General features: G+C 36.4%; 2 protein-coding genes across 2 annotated transcripts in view; one reads left to right on the top strand and one right to left on the bottom strand.

Annotated features, from left to right (window-relative positions):
• The first annotated feature begins 4874 nt into the window (after nt 1–4874).
• LRRC39 (leucine rich repeat containing 39) lies at nt 4875–13130 on the top strand. Its single transcript, XM_009884770.1, has 8 exons — nt 4875–4999; nt 6585–6690; nt 7793–7949; nt 8535–8671; nt 10149–10294; nt 10681–10833; nt 11911–12050; nt 13075–13130. The coding sequence occupies exons 1-8, from the start codon at nt 4875–4877 to the stop codon at nt 13128–13130; spliced, it is 1020 nt and encodes a 339-aa protein (XP_009883072.1).
• Nucleotides 13131–13389: 259 nt separating this feature from the next.
• Nucleotides 13390–19759, bottom strand: part of TRMT13 (tRNA methyltransferase 13 homolog (S. cerevisiae)) — a 7218-nt gene continuing 848 nt past the window's right edge. Inside the window, exons 2-11 of the mRNA XM_009884911.1 lie at nt 19331–19373; nt 19176–19242; nt 18256–18318; nt 18071–18140; nt 17515–17621; nt 16396–16563; nt 16020–16092; nt 15247–15321; nt 13904–14318; nt 13390–13585 (exon numbers count right to left, since the gene is read on the bottom strand). Of these exons, the coding sequence (XP_009883213.1) occupies nt 13390–13585; nt 13904–14318; nt 15247–15321; nt 16020–16092; nt 16396–16563; nt 17515–17621; nt 18071–18140; nt 18256–18318; nt 19176–19242; nt 19331–19373 (1277 nt within the window). The remainder of the gene's footprint in view (nt 13586–13903; nt 14319–15246; nt 15322–16019; nt 16093–16395; nt 16564–17514; nt 17622–18070; nt 18141–18255; nt 18319–19175; nt 19243–19330; nt 19374–19759) is intronic.

The following is a 19759-nucleotide window of genomic DNA, read 5'->3' as shown; positions in this document are numbered from 1 at the left end:
TGTAAGATGTCCAGAGAGCTTTTTGTTGTTTAACTGAGTAAACCTCTCAAGTCTTTTGCTAGTCTGCTTTTTTCTGGCAATTACTTGCACAGTTACTCTTTATAAAATTGTAAATGAAGAGGCCGTGTTTATTCAAATGCTTACTGATAACACTTATTGATAACTATCAGGGCCTTAATACTCTCTAGAATATCCTATACTTTTATAGGCTGGAAGTAGTTGCAGTCCTTAAATGCTTTCCAGTAATTTTTGTTTCTTATAGAAAGCATCTGTCTGTTAGAAAAAACAAACAAACAAACAACCCCCCCCCAAAAAAAAACAACGGGGAAAAAAGAGGATGTCATTTGGTGTTCTGTCATTAGGTAAGCCTAACAGTAAGCAGAACGTGTTCTAAAAGCTTGCGTTGTGTTATTGATGTTCAGATACTAGAATTTGACAGATTAATCAGATACAACAAAGAATTAACATTTAAAAAGTACTATGTGAGATAACGACTTTTTAAACTCAGACATGAGGCACGTAATGAATAGGTTCAAGTTAATGACTTCAGAACAGACAATAGTTATATGGCTTTAAGGTAAACTAAACAGATGATGAAGATTGCACTGGTTATTTAACAGAAGATACGAAGAAACCCATTGTATATAAATAGCTTCTAGAAACATAAGTTGCAAACAGACACAAGAAAAGACAGTTACGTGGCCTTAAAAATTAATTTGTGAGATACAAAATGGACATTTTCTCCTTTCTTTAGATATACCAAAAACTGCCTCTACAAGAGCATTCTCCAAAACTGTAGACCAAAGTTATCTATTGCATTTAGCTGTGAAGATGCAAGGCACAAGCTACCAGAGGTAAAATCTCTGCTATCCTTGATGCTGAGACTGAGCAAGAGGAAAGCTGGTAATGTATGGGAGGGAGCACGGGAGCATACATGTAAGGTGCTATTTATATTTCTATTGTGGTATAAGAGTCTCTTATATATAGGTCATTTCTTGCAAAGTTTGACTATATATCATGCTTATCACCTATTTTACTTTTATCAAATTTATTTATTCCTAATAAAAAAAAAAAAAGCCACAAAGAATTGTAGTAATACTGTTTTTATTTGTGAGTTTTATGCAGGCAATCTTGTACAGATGACTCAAACTTCTGTTTATTCTTATCTTAAAGAACTTACTGCACTCAGGACTACCAAAAGAACACAGTCTAATGGCTACTGTATTACAAGTATATTGTTGTGGTTAGGGCTTAGTTTGAACAGTATACTTTTAAGATCTGATGACCATGGAGAAAATAAATTGAGAAAATATAAGTATATGATACAAAGCAATAAAAGTGATTTTGAAATTTTTGAGACAGAATGATTTTGCTCACACAAGGAGCCTGAAATTTCTTTGTCTCTCAAAACTCCAGTAAAAGGGAAGTTTGTTATTTTTTTTCCTAGCTCTAATTATCTGTCCCTTTTAAGGAGGAGGAAATTAAGTAGTTAGGTTTTTACTTGTGACTTTTTTAGATCAAAGAAAAACATTGATTAAAAAACACAGTGGGGAAAAACTGAAAGAAGAAATACCTATACCAAAGAACCTGTTGGATCTCTTTTGCTTTGCTTAACTTTTTATTAAAAAAAAAAAAAAAAAGAAAAAGGCTTAGAAGAGAGAAAGCTAAAGCAGTTAGTATCTTTTTAAACAGGTCTCGGTGTTCAGGTATTTAGCTGGTCATGGACTAGAGAGGGGGTTTTTCGTTATAAAGTTCTATGTGGTAATGCTAGAATCTAAGGCTAATAATGAGGAAAATTATGTCTACTGAAAGAGGGTTCTATCCAAATAATTGATATCATTAAAATTTCATCTTCATATTTTATACTCCAGTGCAAGAATTGGTTGGAATTATCCAATTTTATGGCTTCTGCCTCAAATAGTGACCTGTGATTATTGCTGTCTCTCCATTTAGCTGAAGAAAAACATTCTGACAGAGTTGTTCTCCTTTTATCTTCTGCAAGGGCTCTGTGAAGAAATAGAATGTTAAAAATGTTTATGATTGGAAGCATGAAAAGGGGTGAGTAATAACCCCTTTGCACATCCTGATAAAGATTACTTTTCTGTCTAGACTTTGATAATTTGCACTAAGACTCTTCAACAAGAGAATTCTTCAGCATGGGCAGAAGGAATGAATAAAATACTTGGCGATACCTTTTCTAGTCTAATTAGTCAATGTTGCTGTTTAATAGCACTTTGAAGCTCGGTTATCTTGCAGAGAAACATTACTAGAGTAAAGCAAATAATTGTCATTTTGAACTCAAAACTAGCTTATTTTTATTGTAGAGCAGACCAAGTACTCCTTTGTTCTTTTTGTTCACAATTTCTAACTTTGTTAATGTGAGTCCAGGAGTTTATGGGAGTCCAGTCACGTTCAGCAGACTGGGAAGAAATTAAGAGTGGTAAATGCTTGGGGGTTTTGCAGAACTGCCTCATGTGATACCTTCTATTCTCAGCATAGGTTAAAATTAGAACTTGACTGACATTGCATTGGAGCCTGAGTGAGAGTTCTAAATGGTTTTGGTAGTACAGACAGGATTCATAATTTACCTCTGCTCTTGCCCAGAAAGCTATGAGTCACAGAAAATCCTTGAAAACACCAAATTGAGTTGAGGTAAGTTGTAGTTAAACTTTTTCAGATGCTTGAACGTGAAATTGTTGGGAGATCTGGTTGCTTGGGAGTAAATTTGCAGTTGTTTTACAGCTGTGCTTGGGAATTTGTTTCTGAATTGTTGGCTGTGATGGCATGATTATTATGGGTTTTATTTTCCTGACAAATAATAAGATCTAAGAAAAATAAGTTTTTGATGGTAGTCCTTTTACTATATAATTAAATCTCCTTGAAAACAAAGTCATATACTTAAGCCCTCTTTCATATTTCATGGTTCTAAAGTATTATTTATCAAATAATATACTTTCCACAGCAAAAGAGACTTGTAAGCTTTACTAAAGGTAAGTATTGTTTCGACTGTATAGTCTGATACTGGTTTTAGTAGTACAAGTATTACCAAATGTCTCTTTTCTGCACAATTTATACAAAAAGATTTCTAGTTTTCTACCTAAAAAGGCTTATAGTTCAAAAGAATGTCCCAAACCAAGAAATGATAGATGGGGTAAATCACGTAATCTCAGTCAAAGTTTAATCCTGAAAAATAATGCAATTTAAGTTGTTATCACTAATCAGAGCAAAGAAACTCATGGAATGTCTTAGCCATTACCGTTGCATATTGGGATGAGGAATGGGAAATATAATTACTGCGAGGACCACTGAAAGAGAAGTTAATCCTTCAAACTAGTAAATGTGATCACAATTATGTAGGGGAGGGACAGAGGATACAATCCTCTCTTTACAGGCAAAAATTCAATCCCTCTTTAGGAACCCAAATGCCAGACTGCATTGTGCCGCACTGGTTGCCATTTGTCACCTGTCAAATCCTGCCATTTTTCCTTAACAAACAGAGAACAGTTACGAATCATTAATATTAACATATGGGACCAGATTCTTCTTTATTCAAACATTATAATTTGATTTCTATGGTGTCTTTAAATATTGACAATTTACATTTCTTATTATTTGCCTGTACATTTTTAATTAAGTGATTTCAGTATAATGAGGCTTTACAAATAACTATGTTAGCAAAAGACTGGTAAACATAGAATGATTGCAACTGTGGCTTATCCATGCTGCATAAAATTATAGTGGCATTAATATGATAGAAAAGATTGCTCTAAAGGACAGATCTGCAGCAATTATTGTGGGGAAATATATGTATGAAAAGACCTGAAATTCCACTTTTGATGTTATCTATCTGCTTGTTTGGAAGAAAGTTATCCTTACTTTTTTAATTTGAATGGATGTGTAAGGAGTTTTTCTTATTTGTCCCTGCAAGTATTAGTAAAAAGTTTGAAAGGGAGCACTCAGATTATCAGTGTTCAGAGGACTCTGCTGTTGGCATGAAGTTTAGCCCTTCAAGCTTATCTGAATATCAGTATCTTGGCTGCAGTTTATTTCAAAAAAAAACCTTCCCCAAATGGCTACAATAACAGCAATAAGAATGCTTTTTAGAGGGATGCACTGATTAAGATGACTGAGTGTCTTACTTTGCTGCTCTTCAGGAAAATATGTATTAATTATCTCACTAAGGAACTTCAAAACTTTAGGCTGATTTTTTTTTTTTTTTTTAAATGTGGATCCTGACACTCAGCAGGGCTACAAGAAGATTCAAAGAGAGATCTGAAGAATTTTAAAAGCCTTTTCTTAAATGTAATGCATTGCTAACTATAAAAGATATTATAATGAGTTAAACTATGAAGAAAATGAATGCAAATAAAGTATACTAATTTATTTCCAGCAACAGTTCAGTTTCTCCAAAGTGTAACCTCCTTTACTTTCATGTATTTATACCAGGTAGCTGCCAGGATGCAGCTACCAGGATTTAACTGCCTTACATTGCAGGTAACAGCTTAATTTCTTCCTGGGAAGGGAATGAATGCTCATACCTGCATTTAGTAATTATGGTCAGTACTCAGCCTACCATTGGCAGGAACTGAGAGAAGCAGTTGTTCACTAAGAATGCAGACAGATTGCAAGAACACTATTTCTTATTATAAGAAAATTTAACTAGATGCAATTATCTGTTTTTATAAAGAGAAAGCAGTTGGTAAAATTCTGTTGGTTCTATACATTAAATAAATTTAATAATATAATCAAGTGGGTATTGCAGTATTTTAGTTTTCACGTCACTGTCCCCATCTGGTAGCTGATACAGGCGTTGATGTATTGAGCCTGAAATTCACAGTCAGATTCCTGTGACTGAATCCGAACATGTAAGGATCATGACTGAAACTGCAGTTTGTGTTGGAACATTCACTGCTGTGAAGACACTTTGGGAAGTGAGAATACACAAAATAAATGAAGAATTGCAGAAAGAAAAGGAATTCAGACAGAGGTCTGCAGGAAGGTAGGTAAATTGTAGATATTCAAGTGTGTGAAAAGCTCAACCATACGTTATGTTTCAGAAGACTGTAATTGGTCTTTTCAAACTCATCCAGAGTCTATTTCTTTAGTTATTACTCCAGACAAATTCCCACCAGTTAGAATCTAGCAATGTGGTCAGGTCAAACCAAAAATTCTGTTCTGTGTTAATAATATTAGCACACATACTAAATCCCCTAAATTCAGATATCAAAATTCTCTCCTATGCGGATGTTCTAACCAGTGGAGATTTAATTTGTTATGCTTTCTTCTCAGTGGAGGCATTAATTGGGTCACTTGGTCTTCTGTCTGGCCAGCAACTTCATGAAGTGTGAAGAAATTTAGCATTCTGTCTTTGGAACTTTTCCTAATTTGTCAGATGTGTTTGAAATGGAATAACAAATTCAAAAGTTACTAATGGAAAATACAAGCGGAAAGAAAGAAAATTAGCCTAATTTTCATAGTTCTTGTTTAAGCCCGCTTTGGAAATCAAGCTAAAAGAATTCCTAGCTGATTGACCTTGCTTCATAGAGTAGAGTTGGTTGAATGAGTAGAATGGTTTAGGCTGGAAGGGACCTTAAAGATCATCTAGTTGCAATCCCCCTGCCATGGGCAGGGACACCTCCCACTAGACCAGGTTGCTCAAAGCCCCATCCAGCCTGGCCTTAAACACTTCCAGGGATGGAACCTCCACAACTTCTCTGGGCAGCCTGTTCCAGTGCCTCACCACCCTCAGAGTGAAAAACTTCTTCCTAATATCTATTCTAAATCTCTCCTCTTCCAGTCTGAAGCCATTCCCCCTTGTCCTATCACTGCATGCCCTTGTAAAAAGTCCCTCTTCAGCTTTCTTGTAGGCCCCCTTCAGATACTGGAAAGCTGCTATAAGGTCTCCCCGGAGTCTTGTCTTCTGCAGGCTGAACAACCCCAACTCTTTCAGCCTGTCTTCATAGGAGAGGTGCTCTAAGCCTCTAATCATCTTTGTGGCCTTTTTTGGGCCCGCTCCAACACGTCCAACAGTCCTTCCTATGTTGGGGGCTCCAGAGCTGGACGCAGTACTCTAGGTGAGGTCTCACCAGATCAGAGTAGAGGGGCAGAATCACCTCCTCTGACCTGCTGGTCATGCTTCTTTTGATGCACCCCAAGACACGGTTGGCTTTCTGGGCTGCAAGCACACATTGTCAGCTCATGTTGATTGAATCATGTTTGGTTGCACTTACATTTGGTGGAACTGAAGGCTTTCTTTTTAGGAGACTGCTTCAAAATGGCTTTGGAATGTAATTCCACATGACTTTATATTCTGTTGCCCTGCTGCAACATGATGACAAGTGAAAGAAGTTATGTCTTCCTTCTGACTGTAAATTTGAAGAACTGTAAAACGGAATTCCTGGAAATTACTTCAGCCAAACTTACTTCATATGCTTGTCTTCCCTCAGACTGATAGTGTAATTAGCATCCACAGATAATAAACGTTGTTTGACATCCAGCTACTGTCTCTTTGTTCCAGAAAATAGAATGGATAGTAATTATTGCCTGTATTCATTGTTGTGCCACTGATCATCTTTCCCTTGTAGGCTACTGCTTGTCTGGGAGGAGAGAGCTGCTTTAGCAAAGCTCAAAGAAAAAGTTATTCATGAAGACGGAAGAGCAATTTTGAGGATAGAGGAAGAAGAATGGAAGGTAGTGTTGATAGGAATAAATGTTGCTTGGGTTGAATGACTGATGCATTAGAAAAATACTATTTACAACTTTACACTCACTGTTGTACTATTTTTAATCTGTGAAGTGCTCCCCGTGTGCTTTGCTAACAATGAGTTGAGACACACTTGGGAGTGTAAAAGCAAGCTGATTTTTTTTTAGTCCTGAATATTAAGCATTACTCTGCAAAAATATAGCCCCAAAGGCTTTTCTGCATTAGAAATTATTTACACTGCAAATCATGAGTTTAATTACGTAAATCCTCATTTAATATTAACACACCAGAACTGCTGAAATGTATCAAGGTGAAAACCCTCTGTGTTTAGGTGCATGAAAATATTTCTTACTGTTGTTTACTTCCTCTTTCTAAGAGTGAAAATGAGCCAGTAGATTCCCAGAATTCTATTATTCTTGTTTCTAAAGCAGGGGGGGAAGCAGCTAACTAGAATCAATGACAGAGTGGAAGCTAACAATATGTTCTGAGCCACATAGAAATGCAGATGCCACTTCCTATGAAGTGATGAGAATTAGACCGTGTTGAGGCCAGTTAGAGTGACAGCCACATCCAGCAATACTCTGGTGGTCCACACGCCAGTGTTTCTTATTCAAAACTCTTAGCATACAGACATTGTCATTTTTTCTGTCCCTCAGCTCTTCTGCTCTCAGCTCCTCCCCGTTTTTCTTAACAGAATAGGAAACAGAATTTAGATCACCATTTAAATGCAAAGGGCTGTTTACAGCAGTTTCATCCTCAGTTATATTGGTTTTGTTTAAAAAAAAAAAAGAAAAAGAAAAAAGAAACAAAGAAAGCAAGCCTGAGGCTTTTCAAGCAATGACAGGAGTGCAGATATCTAAATCCTGGGAGCAAAAAGTGGGCAGGTTAAATCTGTGGTCAGAATGACCCACATTGATGGTACTCATATTGGGGTGTTACAGTATAGCTTGAGAAGGAGGAGAATTTTTTTTCTTTTTTTTTTTTTTTTAATCACAAGACTTTTACTGTTTCAAATAAAACTTCTACCTAAGCCTGTGTTCTTGTTGTATACTAAGCTAAATTTCTTCTGGTTCCTATTTCTTGTCTTAGACACTACCTTCATGCTTATTGAAACTAGCCCATCTCCAGGAATGGCAGCTTCATAGAACTAGTTTGCAGAAGATTCCTCAGTTCATTGGAAGATTTCGCAATCTTGTTGTTCTGGATCTATCCCGGAACTCAATTGAAAGTGTACCTAAAGAAATTGGTGAGCTGTGCTTTCTTTTATTTTAAGCTGCTTTTCTAAGATAATTAATCTCACACAAACAAGTCATTTTTGTGCACTTTGCCTGTCTATCAATCCTCTTGGGTAGTTAGAAAACAGATGATTTAAATCTGACAGTGAGATAGAGATCTTAAAACCACTGATAGCCTATAAATTAAAAAAAAAATGGCTGGATGGAAGAGACGTATCTTTATGAAAGCTCCGCACAAGAAAAAAGCTTGGAAGCACAGCAGATACTATGCAACAGAATGCAGCTAGAAAAGGGATATTGAAAAACAGGCTTTGTGTTCTGAGCCCACAGCATGAGTAGCCTATGTTCATAAGTGGTTTTAGAATTTGTTTTTTGTTCTTTTTTTTTTTTATAGCTCTCAACTAGAGTGCGGTTCTGTACTAACGACTCCTAAGTCCTACTATTTGAATTTCAGTGAATCTTTTTTTTTTTTTTTTTTTTTTTTTTTTTTTTTTCTTAGTGAGAACACGGAGCACTTTGTGTAACAGTATAAGGATAATACAAAACAAATAGAATGAACCTGAACATGTATCATTTCTCATTTGTGTTCTCTGCAGGCCAGCTGAGTAGCCTCCAAGAGCTGCTTCTCAGTTACAATAGAATAAAGTCTGTCCCTAAGGAAATAAGTAACTGCGTCAGTCTGGAAAGATTGGAACTGGCTGTCAACAGGACTATCTGTGATCTTCCTCCTCAGGTTTTGACAGACTGTTTTGTTTAATGCGTATTTTTAATTTAACCAAAATCAGTTATCATTAAATGTTGCACTCTGTGTTTTCAGATTTGCTTTGATATTCTGATTTCCCAACTACTCCACAGAAACACAAATGTGAATAATATTTATATGACCAGTCAAACTGAAGCCACGTGAGGACATACATATACCTGCATAGCTGAAGGAGCCAATATTTATTTTGTCCAGATAAATGATTTGGCAGTGCATATAGGACAGTGATACACTTAATGTTAATTTGTTTAGGTCTTTGCTGATTTACCCACTGAGGATCTGATGCCTTAGCACAAAGAAGTTCCCTTTTATGGTTGAGAATACAAATTCATACCATATGCCAGGACACAACTGTAAGCATCTTTACCAGAGCTGCTAGCTGTGAAAAGGGTTTGTGTTATTTATACAGCTGCCTACACACACAGAGTTGAACAAATGTTGTTCTGAGATGTTGAAAGCAATTAAGATACAGAATAAAAACTGCTTGCCTACTTTAATTTGGACTGACCTAAACAGGAGAGAGACCTGCATCGCTAAGTATTAGTCTCTCGGAGATGACAAGTGTGTAACCATATTTACTTGTTTTAATTTATTTAAAGAAACAGTAGTGGCAATAGTTGATAGCAACCAGTGCCTTGCAAAATTGAGTGAGGCCAAACAGTAATACCTAACAACAAATCTTCAAATGAAAATATACACTATTAATCAGAATCCAGAATTTACAAAATCTACGTGGATACAGGTTACATGTTGTAATGTAGAGCGATAGCTTTTAAGTTAACATATACATAGTTCTGTCCTGTTGAGACTACAGTGATGTGAACACTGCGAAGCTTCGGTTCTATGTACTTGAGTGGCATTCAGTGTTTAGACAGTTGGACCAGATTTGCAATAAAACATCTTTGCATCACTTGAACATTGTAAAAGCACCTGAAGGCACAATTCACCAAAGGACTTAGGTGTTGCAATACTGAATGATGCTGTTTAATTGTTAGAACATCTTGCCATTATAGTAGACTTCACAACATGGAAGGTGTCTAGGTTCACTCTAAAACAGTCCGTGCAATTTGAGCCATAAAAATCTAAATACTTGACTGAAGAAAATTGGCATATTGCATGCAGTATGAAATACTAAGGACAGTGGTGTCTTTAGAATTCCCTTTCTTCTCAAGGCTTGGGGTATATCTGCATTGTAGCCATGGCATTCAGCTTCTCAGCACTGACTACCAGGTGGCAGATGAAGTTCTGCCTGGTCAGTTTCAAACCTTCCTACCTACCTTCCAGGCAAGAACTGTAATTGTTAGGTAATATCAGCTAACGTAACTCAGAAACCATTCTGTGTGTTGTAATGTTTTTAAATTGTTTCTTTTTTCCAGTCAACGTTATTACAGCATTACTGTAGTGGAATAGCTATCCAAACTTGCATTGAATCTCCGTTTCTTTTCAGCTCAGTGATTTAAAGAAGCTTTCACACGTAGATTTGTGCATGAACCAGTTTACTACCATTCCTTCAGCTCTTCTCAACATGCCAAATCTAGAATGGTTAGACATGGGGGGAAATAAACTCCAAGAGCTTCCTGATGCAATTGACAGGTAAATAAAGCTCAAAGCTCACATCGTAGTCTCAATTCCATTGCATTGAAATTGTAATTATTAAATCCTAGTTCAAAAGATTATCATTAACCTCACTGCAAAGTTAAGATTTGTCAGCCCTAATGTGATATTTTGGATGAGCTGGAATAATCCATTCGATAAACAATAAATTCAGTATCAACTATCCAGTTAAATATCTCTTGCCAATGACATTTTTGACCAGAGGTTAGGTGATTATCTTGGATATGGAGTTTCCTTTGAGAATTGTTGTATTCTTTATGAGAGTCCTTTATGTGGCTGTAAAAATGAATCAATTACTTTATATTAATGATTAATAAGATTAATTTTCTAAATCTTAATTGATTGCACAAATACCTATTTTACAGAATGGAAAATCTCCACACTTTATGGCTCCAAAGGAATGAGATAAACTCTTTACCAGAAACCATTGGTAATATGAAAAATCTTAGTACACTTGTTCTTAGCAACAACAAACTTACCGATATTCCAGCTTGTATGAAAGACATGACAAATCTGAGGTAAGAAAAAGCAACAGAAATATAAATAAAAATACCAGAAGATAAATTTTAAAGCCTCCCTTGAGTGGTATATCATAGAGTGATACTAAGAAAGTGGAAAAGAAAAGGCATATCCGCCGTCGTACAGATGGACACAATACCATATAAATCAGCGTAATTACACAGACTCACAACAGTTGAGGATCTCGTCAAGAAAACTTTGTGTAGCACAACTCATTTAAAAAAAATGTAAGCTATGATAGTTACGGTCCCAAATGAAAAAGGAGACTGTAATACATTTTCTCATTACTGGAAGGTCCAAACGCCCACTTCTAATTGGCCTTTTATATCACTCTCTAAAGCCAAGAGCTAGGAGGAAAAATATGTGACAAGCATAAAAATGACAAAAGTAGGACTTTGGCACTGAAAAGTCAAGCATTCAGAATTAAACAAAAAGGATTAGGTATAAGGCTATGGATGAAACTCTCCTGTACTTAATTTAAAAAATATAAAAGAATTAATGTAATTTTTTAATTGGTATAATTGGAGTTATTATTTGGCATACTGTGACAGAACCTTTCCTGTTGCTTGCATTTTCATTTGAATTACTGAATGCTGGCCACTTTAGAGAAAGAATGCTAGTCTAAATAAATCATGTCTATCCCAGTAAGACAATTCCTGTTCTCAGATGTTTTGGAAGAAGCAGGATCTCTATAAACAAATATTTACAAGCACAGGCCCAGGGATGGACCAAGAACAGAGGGAGACAGGGCTGGCTCTTGCCTTACAAAGTTGGGAGGATGCAGGCATTTGCACTCTTGTTCTCATCCCCTCAACTCTTTGTGGAAGCTCAATGAAGCCAACAGTTAGGTTGACGAGGACTGCAATGTTTTCTCCCACCACAATCAGCTATTGTTGTTATAAGGCATCTTCTTAGCTTAGTTTACTTAATACTACTAATATAGTGGTGAGTTTAGTAGAAAAGACTTATTTTATTTTTCTCAAAATACCGTTTGAGGAATCCTCATTCAGTTTCAAGAGAGTTGTTATCTCTGGACAAAACCTACTGCAAGAGTAACCTTTCTGGTGAACTATCAGGTTTGTCAACTTCAGAGACAACCCACTGGAGTTAGAGATAACGCTCCCTCCGTGTGAGAATACAGAAGAGGAGGAGCAACAGGAAATGTTCGGCATTGAATTCATGCACATGTACATCCAGGAGTCACTCAAGAGAACAGGTATGGCTTTTTTATTCATTCTAATCTCTCTGGAATACAGTGAGGAAGGGAAGGATAAACTGTATCGTAGCTTTCTTTTATCCATATACAAACGGAACATGAATTATCTTCTTGATAAATGAGTAACATTTTCCAAAAATCTGTAAACAGATTTTTACTGAAGGCAGGGGCACTTTTATCAGGAGATGGCACAGTATGTCTTTTCATGAACAGCCTATGTTCTAGTAGGAACATACTGGAACCATGGAACATTGGAATAAATGTTCCTGAATTACCTACAGCATGGATAAATGGAAGTTGATGACTCTCTTACATTTGCAATTTAATCAGTTTATATAGTGTGGGTGTTCCAGCACTGTTTGTCTCATGAAGCTAAGCTTTCCCTATTTTTGGATGTTGTCCAGATGGGGACTGCCAAAGAAGGATGTAAGGGAGAGATGCCTATATTCACAATATACATTTTTCAGCAATGAAGTATCAATGCCTGATAAACAGATGTTTCTCTCAACCTGTTTCTGTTTCCCAACAGAAAATCCAGTCACCTAAACAGAACACCCCCACAATTCCATCCTATTTCTAAATCACTATCAAAAAAAAAAAAAAAAGCTGTAACTAGTCTCAAAGGTTGCAGGAAGAGATGAAAATAAGCACTTTTGAACATACGTGCAGGTGGCAGCTGTTACTTGCAGAGAGAACTTCACTGCAGATATAAAATGTTCTCTCTGATCTTCATTCTATGTATTGGAAGGCTTAAAAAATGAATGACTGAAATGCTCTTGATTTAGAATGCTAAGCCAGCTTTTTTCTTATCAGTATTTTATGAATCAATGATCAAATTAGCAAAAATATATCAAGATGACAGTTTACAAGGAAGTTTTCTTCCTTAACAGATTCCCCTAGCAGCAGGGGCTGATGAAAACCTAGGCCTACTTATATAATTTAAGAGGAAACACAAAGCTATTCTGAACTTCAAAATGAAGAGAAATTAACATACTTTATTTTATTTTAACCCATTGTCTTTCAGGAAATCTGGAAAGTTGTACTTCTGATCCTTCTCCTGTCATAAATGCTGATGAATGAAGAATGTAACTGTGAATGGAAGAAAGTATCAAGTATACATCTTCCTAGTAAAGAGGCATACAACAGGTTTTAAATATTCTTAGGGATTTTATTTTTCCACTCAAGAGAACTGGTTTGCATATTTGTAATTCCCAGTGAAACTGGGAAATATAAGACCTTTTCCTGGGTATAGGAAAGACTAAACCAGATTTTTTTGTAAGCAATGAATTAGCTTTTTAAAAAAGTCCAAGTAAGTTTTATAGGGTTTTTTTATCTCCTGTCACGTAGTTGGCTCTGATATCAAAGACGGACTCGGGACAGCTGTCAACAGGACATTCTCCAAGGACACAGCAGACTCTGTATAATACTGTAGTGCAGCCTTGTACCCTCGTTGTTGTAAATACTCAATCCGTCCATGATCAATCAGCCTTTTACAGAGGCAACCTACCTCCTTTCGTTCTTCAACAGTAAGTATCCTAGTTTCATAAAAAGGAGGAAAAGAACGAACAATTTGTCAGCAGAACAGTTTTGTTGATATTCGTAGTTAAGCTTAGAAAAACTATTGAGATCCCTGTATGTTCATTTCAATTCAGGCAAGCATGACTCTTAAAATATTTTGAAACATATGTCCATGAAAATTGTATTTTTGAAGTAGAGTATTTCTATAAATTTAGCAACTAAACCGTTTCTGTAAAATGAGTCATTTTGAGGACCGGAAACAATTTCATATACCGCTATACATAATTTTGCTTTTCTGCAGGAGTCCATTTGCTTGGAAAAACAAAATTACATACCCTTGTAAAGTATCAGAACCACTCTCTGTCTTGCTGAATGTTTGCTCATGTTCTTCTGTGTCGTTAGTTTGATCTTCACTTTCTTGACTTGTAGAGGCTTTGGTTGTGGTTTCTCGCATGCCACAAGTGGCCCAGCTACTCATTCTCTGAAAATAATTAAATTCTAATGGTCCAAGTCCTACTGATTTAAAGAATTCTCTGCCTACATAATGTGTCCAGTCACACTTATGATGGCAACATAGTGCAATAACAATTCCAGCTACAGGCTTACAGTCGTCTTTGCTGCTTTCGTTATCAGCAGAATTGTTAGAAGCCACCTCTGTCTTATCAGTCCTAGAGCGTTTTGGTGCAGGCTCTTCATTTTCTCCATCACACCAACTTGTGTAACTTTCAACCAAGCATCTCAAAGCGAGATCTGGGAAAAAAAAACCAGATATACCCCACCCAAACAATAGTGATGAACACCATGCCATTATTTATATAGGCTGTATCATGGTTGAGAATGTACTTCCCACAAAGAATAAAAGTACACATCACAAACTAAGCCAAAAAGCAATTTTAAGGATAACTAAAAATTACAAGCATGCTTTGAAAACATGAAAATCCTAAATGCTAAATGAATATTATGAAACCTCTGGCGCTACTAAGGGCTTATCCTCTTGAATATTTGTTCTACACAAGTGCATCTGAAATACTTTGGTTAACAAACTGGCATACTGTATGAGGATCTCCTCCCTGTAAAACATGCGAGTATTTGCTCCAAAAGTTTGATATCTAGGACATAAGCTATTTAATATGTACCTGTACTACTTAAATGCTTAACTGTGTCATCTTTGTTACAGTAACTATATGGGTGTCATATTTGAGATGTCTTTCTCTACTGAGTAGACATACAACATTAGAAAAAGTGTACTAGTTTAAAACTATCTGAAGAGAAACACGCTCTTCTCACTTGTTTGCTTGTGACATTCAGACAGCCAATACAAATTTAGAAAGAAATATATTTCAGACTAGAGGCGATGATGTTAAAAAAAAAAAAAAAAAAAAAAAGTACTTTCAACAGTTTGCAAATACATGACCGATGCCACCCACCACACACTATTCTTTGTTCTACTCTATTCAAAACCAAGAAAGGTTTTACTTAGGTCTAAAGCAGCCTTGCATCTATTATCCATTTACTATTCCACTGAAGTCAACAATTATTTAGAATATAATTGCTACATTCACCAACAAAGGGTTAGAGGGCAAGAAAAGCTTAAAAGGACAGTTTGGAAGATCAGTCCATTCAGATTGTAAGATTTAGCATCCTAACTTTCTGCAGTTAACACATACATAATTCATACCTGTCGCAGCACCACACAAATGCTTCCCAATTCCTACCACTGGTAGTTTTTTCTTCTCCAAAATAGGTACCTTCTCTGGAGGGAAAATAAAAAAAAAAAAAAAAAAGGAAGAAAAGAAACACACAATCCACAACAACCCCAGAACCTCTATTATTTTAGTTGGGGGAATATTGTTTCTGGATAATATAATTTCAGCACACTTAAAAACCAAAATACATATTTACCATTACTGAAAATAGAGGTCTGCACACAGAGTTATAAGCTATTAAAAGGAAAGTTTCTTTTTCTAAAACAAATGAAGAGCATCTGATGCCGTGGTTGAGAAGCATGTTTAACTATTTCAGCCTTTCTATGCTACCTATGAAATGTAAATATGACATTAACGCATCTCCGGATGACAGGTGTTCCCACAAATGCTATACTAGCATATCAATGACACGCATGACTTGCTTCACTCCGCACACCTAAAACAAACAATGCAAAGGTGTTTTAGAATCCTGCAGATTCTAAAAAACCTTCAAAATGTTTTTGCTTTGGTATTTCTCACCTATAATGATGTCCTTTAAGTGTAAAAAAGCAGAAAAATTTAAATCTCCATTTACGTGTATACATTTATATACACACAGCATTAATGTATCCAAGCAACCATTGAGAATAATCTTCAAAACCAAGTACGTTTAAGCATGCTACATACAAATTGACTTGAACTTCAGTACTCAAAATCTAAAATTAAGCCTTTATTTCAGAATTATGCAAGCCAAGAAGGAACTTACTTAAACATAAATGCTGAATATCAACTTGAAGCCTTTCAAATACAGCATCTCTCCTTTTATGTTTTCCATCCACCTGCATGAACAGAACAAGATCATTAAGTAGGGCTAGCCACTAAAAATTATAATTTTGCTCGAGGTATTAATGCTGGACTTTTTTCATCTTAAGTTAACATCTGCACAGTTCCAACATTATACACCAGGATTTTTTTTTTCTAATTTGCTATTGGCAAAGTATGGAATGTAAGTAATCCCACTTCCAAAACTTTTAAATTTTAAGGCTTTATGTTATTTTTGAAGATAAAAAGCAAATACTAGTAACTCCAATGACAACAATTTCAAAATTACACTCTGATAATGTGACAATATTCTCTCTTACCTTGAATCTTGTAGTTGCCCTTTCCACAAGCAAAAACTGAACGTTTTCCACGTTCTGTAAGGCAACATCAACCCAATGAGACAGCTTTCCTCGCCCAGCTCCAAACTCAACAAAACATCTTCCTGGACCAAGTAAATGTAATTTTTCCATGTTACCTAAAATAGAAGCCTACAAACATCAAAAGATTATTTAAAAACCAAGCAAATATATACACTGTGTATTGTAATGCCCGATAGAAAAGTGATTGCTTCACCAAACTGCAGAAGACTTTTTCAAGTCTCCCTTTCCATGAGACATTAGGGAAAAGATCTTGTGTGTACAAAGGAAAGGGATTGTAAATTCTGGCTAGTCAGCATCACCCTGCCTAACTTCCACAGCTCACAGAACTCCACCCCCAAGTTTTTGGAATGGATTTTTGGGATCAGGTACACATTATAATAGTCTTCTCTACTGATTCTCAAAGTAGCCATCCAAAATATGGGTACTGTATTGGATTTTCTGTGAAGCATCAGTGCCCACAGAGCCTTCTCTCTGTGTTGGAGTTAGGTGTTTTTAACACATAAGAAAGGAAAGCAGACCATGGGAAGAAAGTACAGGAAAGATTTCTCACTTTTAAATTCTTCTTCCCAAAACTTTCTATTTTGCTACGGTATGCAATCCATCTCCCTTAAAATTCCTGCTCTTCCATATACATGAAAAAGGCAGAAGGTAAATTCAGGCTCTCCCATTCTTTTTATGTATCTGCTATACAACCAGGAAAGCTAGGATCAGCTCTTACAGAAAAAGTAAGAAAATTCCTTTTACTTACTAGCAAATACAACTTTTTACCTTTTGTAGCTCAGACTTGTTAAGAGTTAACATAAAATAAGAAAATATAAGTAAAAATTCAGAAGACCACCACACAATTTGTAATTTATTTCAGTATCCCAGTAAAATTTGGTTTTTTTAATATAACAAAGGTTATATATATGCTATTATTTGAAAAGCATAGAGTTATAGAGCATATCAGGTTATGTCTACATGAAGCAACTAGCATGCATGCACAGTTGTTGAATTTACAGCAGCAGAATTCCACATGTTTAAAAACATCCATCGCTATTAGTAAAGCGGTGCCCATACCTGTTGTTTCAAGTGTTTGAAAGCGGATTCCCCATTCTTTGGGTCATTTAAGGCTTCTTGTAAAGCCTGGTGGGACAGTATTTGTTCCTTAAGGCGAAGTTCCAGGCCTGCACACAAATGCAAAACTTTTAAGTATAGGTTTCCAGTTTTCAAGAGTTTCTGTTTTCTAACACCCACATTACAATATTCAGACATGAGCTCAATTTGTAGCACTAACAAAATAGTCTGTTGGGAGCGTAAATCTATCATCGTATGTTTAGAACAGCGCTGTATTGTTATCTGTAGTGATACCTGAGTGGGAAGCAAAAAACACAAAAGGAAGGGAAATTAGCTATATGAACAAAAGATCAGTGTTTTATCATTCTCTCGATCTAGTTTATTCTTATGAGTAAAATTCAGCTATTGGAGGATTGCCTACATCTTGATGATAATTACTTCAGATGTTTCTAGTGCCAAATGTCTCATGTTTTCACAGATACCTAACAACAAAAATAACATTGACATTTTTAATAAATTCAATTTAAAACATCTTATTTTCAGTATTAAGTAAGCTCACCATTACTTGCTTTTTTCAACTTGATAATTAAATTCTCCAGCTCTTCTTTGGATAGAGAAGAGATAGGTACCTTTTAAAGGAAAAAAAATAGCACCACCCATAAATACAAAACGTTTTTATTTTCACTAGTTCTTCAGTCACAAGATAAATTGCAACTGAGCTTTAGAACAAATAACTGTACTCACTTGTTTTTCTGTTATTTCTGCTACATCTTTTAAACCTGCATTAATATCTTGAACAAAGTAGACCTTTAAAAAAAAATCAAAATAAAAGAAATCTGATTCTGTTAATGACCAGGAAGCAACAAGCTAAATTCTTCAGTGTTTCTATCATGAGGTACATAGCAATAGGAATCCGCTGTAAAAGAAAATATTCCAATATTTTTTTTCCCTATAGTCTGATCCTGAATTCCCAGCAGAAATTACTGTTCTGACACATTTTGACAAGACTGAACATGTTGATAAGAGTTAAGCTGTCAATGCTTACTAGACTGATTCCAGAGACCATTTTCAGCTTTCCCAGGTACCGTTAAAGGTGCAATCCTGATAAGGCAGACAATAAAGAAGCCATCTTCTGTGTTCTTGAAACAGCTGTTGAGATATACATCCTATCCTTTCCCTGAGCACTGGCTGCAACTGTCAGGCTAGCTTTCCATCATTCACCACTAGCTTGGCTGGAGCAGGCGGCTGGCCAGGGCAGCAGGCTGTCAGAGGTAGGAAAACGCCAAAGAGGCTCCCTGCTAGTTTTGCTTTCCGAGGACAACCTCTCACCAAGCCTCTAAAGTGAACAGCATTGTGAGAGACTGCTCTTAGAGAACATTTTTGAGAAAAATGTATTCAGCATTTTCAATTGTCACTAAGGGAGCTGAAAAGCTGTATGGAAACACAGCGAAAGGGGATGCAGAAGGTGGGGAGACTGGAATGTGAATTCCATTTCAGCAAGTCAAATTCCATTTCAGCTTCCATGCTGTCCTCACTGCAATGCCTGCCAAGACTGCTGTCCTCCAGTTCACAGCTGCTGTCAGCGCAATATATTCTCTGCTGAGCTGTATTGTTTGGAATCTTAAATTTGAGAGGAAATAGTGCTGAATTTACACTGCACTTACTGGCTTTGGCTTCTCTCTTGAATTACATTTTTTTAAATGCTTTTGTAGTTGGTCTTCATATACAGTGCTAAAATCCAAATGGAAAGGAAAGTAAGTAATGGCATTTATCGTGTGAACTCTGACAAAGAATATGAAAAGCATTTACGTATACTTACTGTTTTGGATCAAGAGGGCATGGAATTCTTTTTCTGTCATTTTCTTCCTAGTTATAAAAGAAAAGTTTTAGACAACCCTTCCACGTGCATTCAGTGTTCCTGTTTTACAAAAGCTGCTGTCGGACACCAGAGTTTCATAAAACACCTATTTTGAGATAGGTGGGTTAACCGGAATGGAGACAAGGATTTAACACTTAAATAGACCCTAAAAGAATAAACTTATAATGCAACGGCAGTGTTACTGCGGGGATTTAGCCCATCTTCCTTGGCTTAAAGGAAGGCACAGGCGCCGCCCTTCCTGCCCGTACTGCGGGGCCAGCTCCGGCGGACAGGCCACCCCAGGCCCCCCGGGTGCCGCCGGGGCTCCCCGCCTGCCCAGCCCCTGCCAGAGCACCGGGGGCTCCCCGACCCCCCGGGCCCCTCCCCCCC

Source organism: Charadrius vociferus, unplaced genomic scaffold, assembly GCF_000708025.1.
Source record: "Charadrius vociferus isolate BGI_N301 unplaced genomic scaffold, ASM70802v2 scaffold163, whole genome shotgun sequence".
Lineage (NCBI taxonomy): Eukaryota > Metazoa > Chordata > Aves > Charadriiformes > Charadriidae > Charadrius > Charadrius vociferus.
The sequence above is the reverse complement of the archived record's forward strand: the minus strand, read 5'-3'. Positions and strand labels throughout refer to the sequence as shown.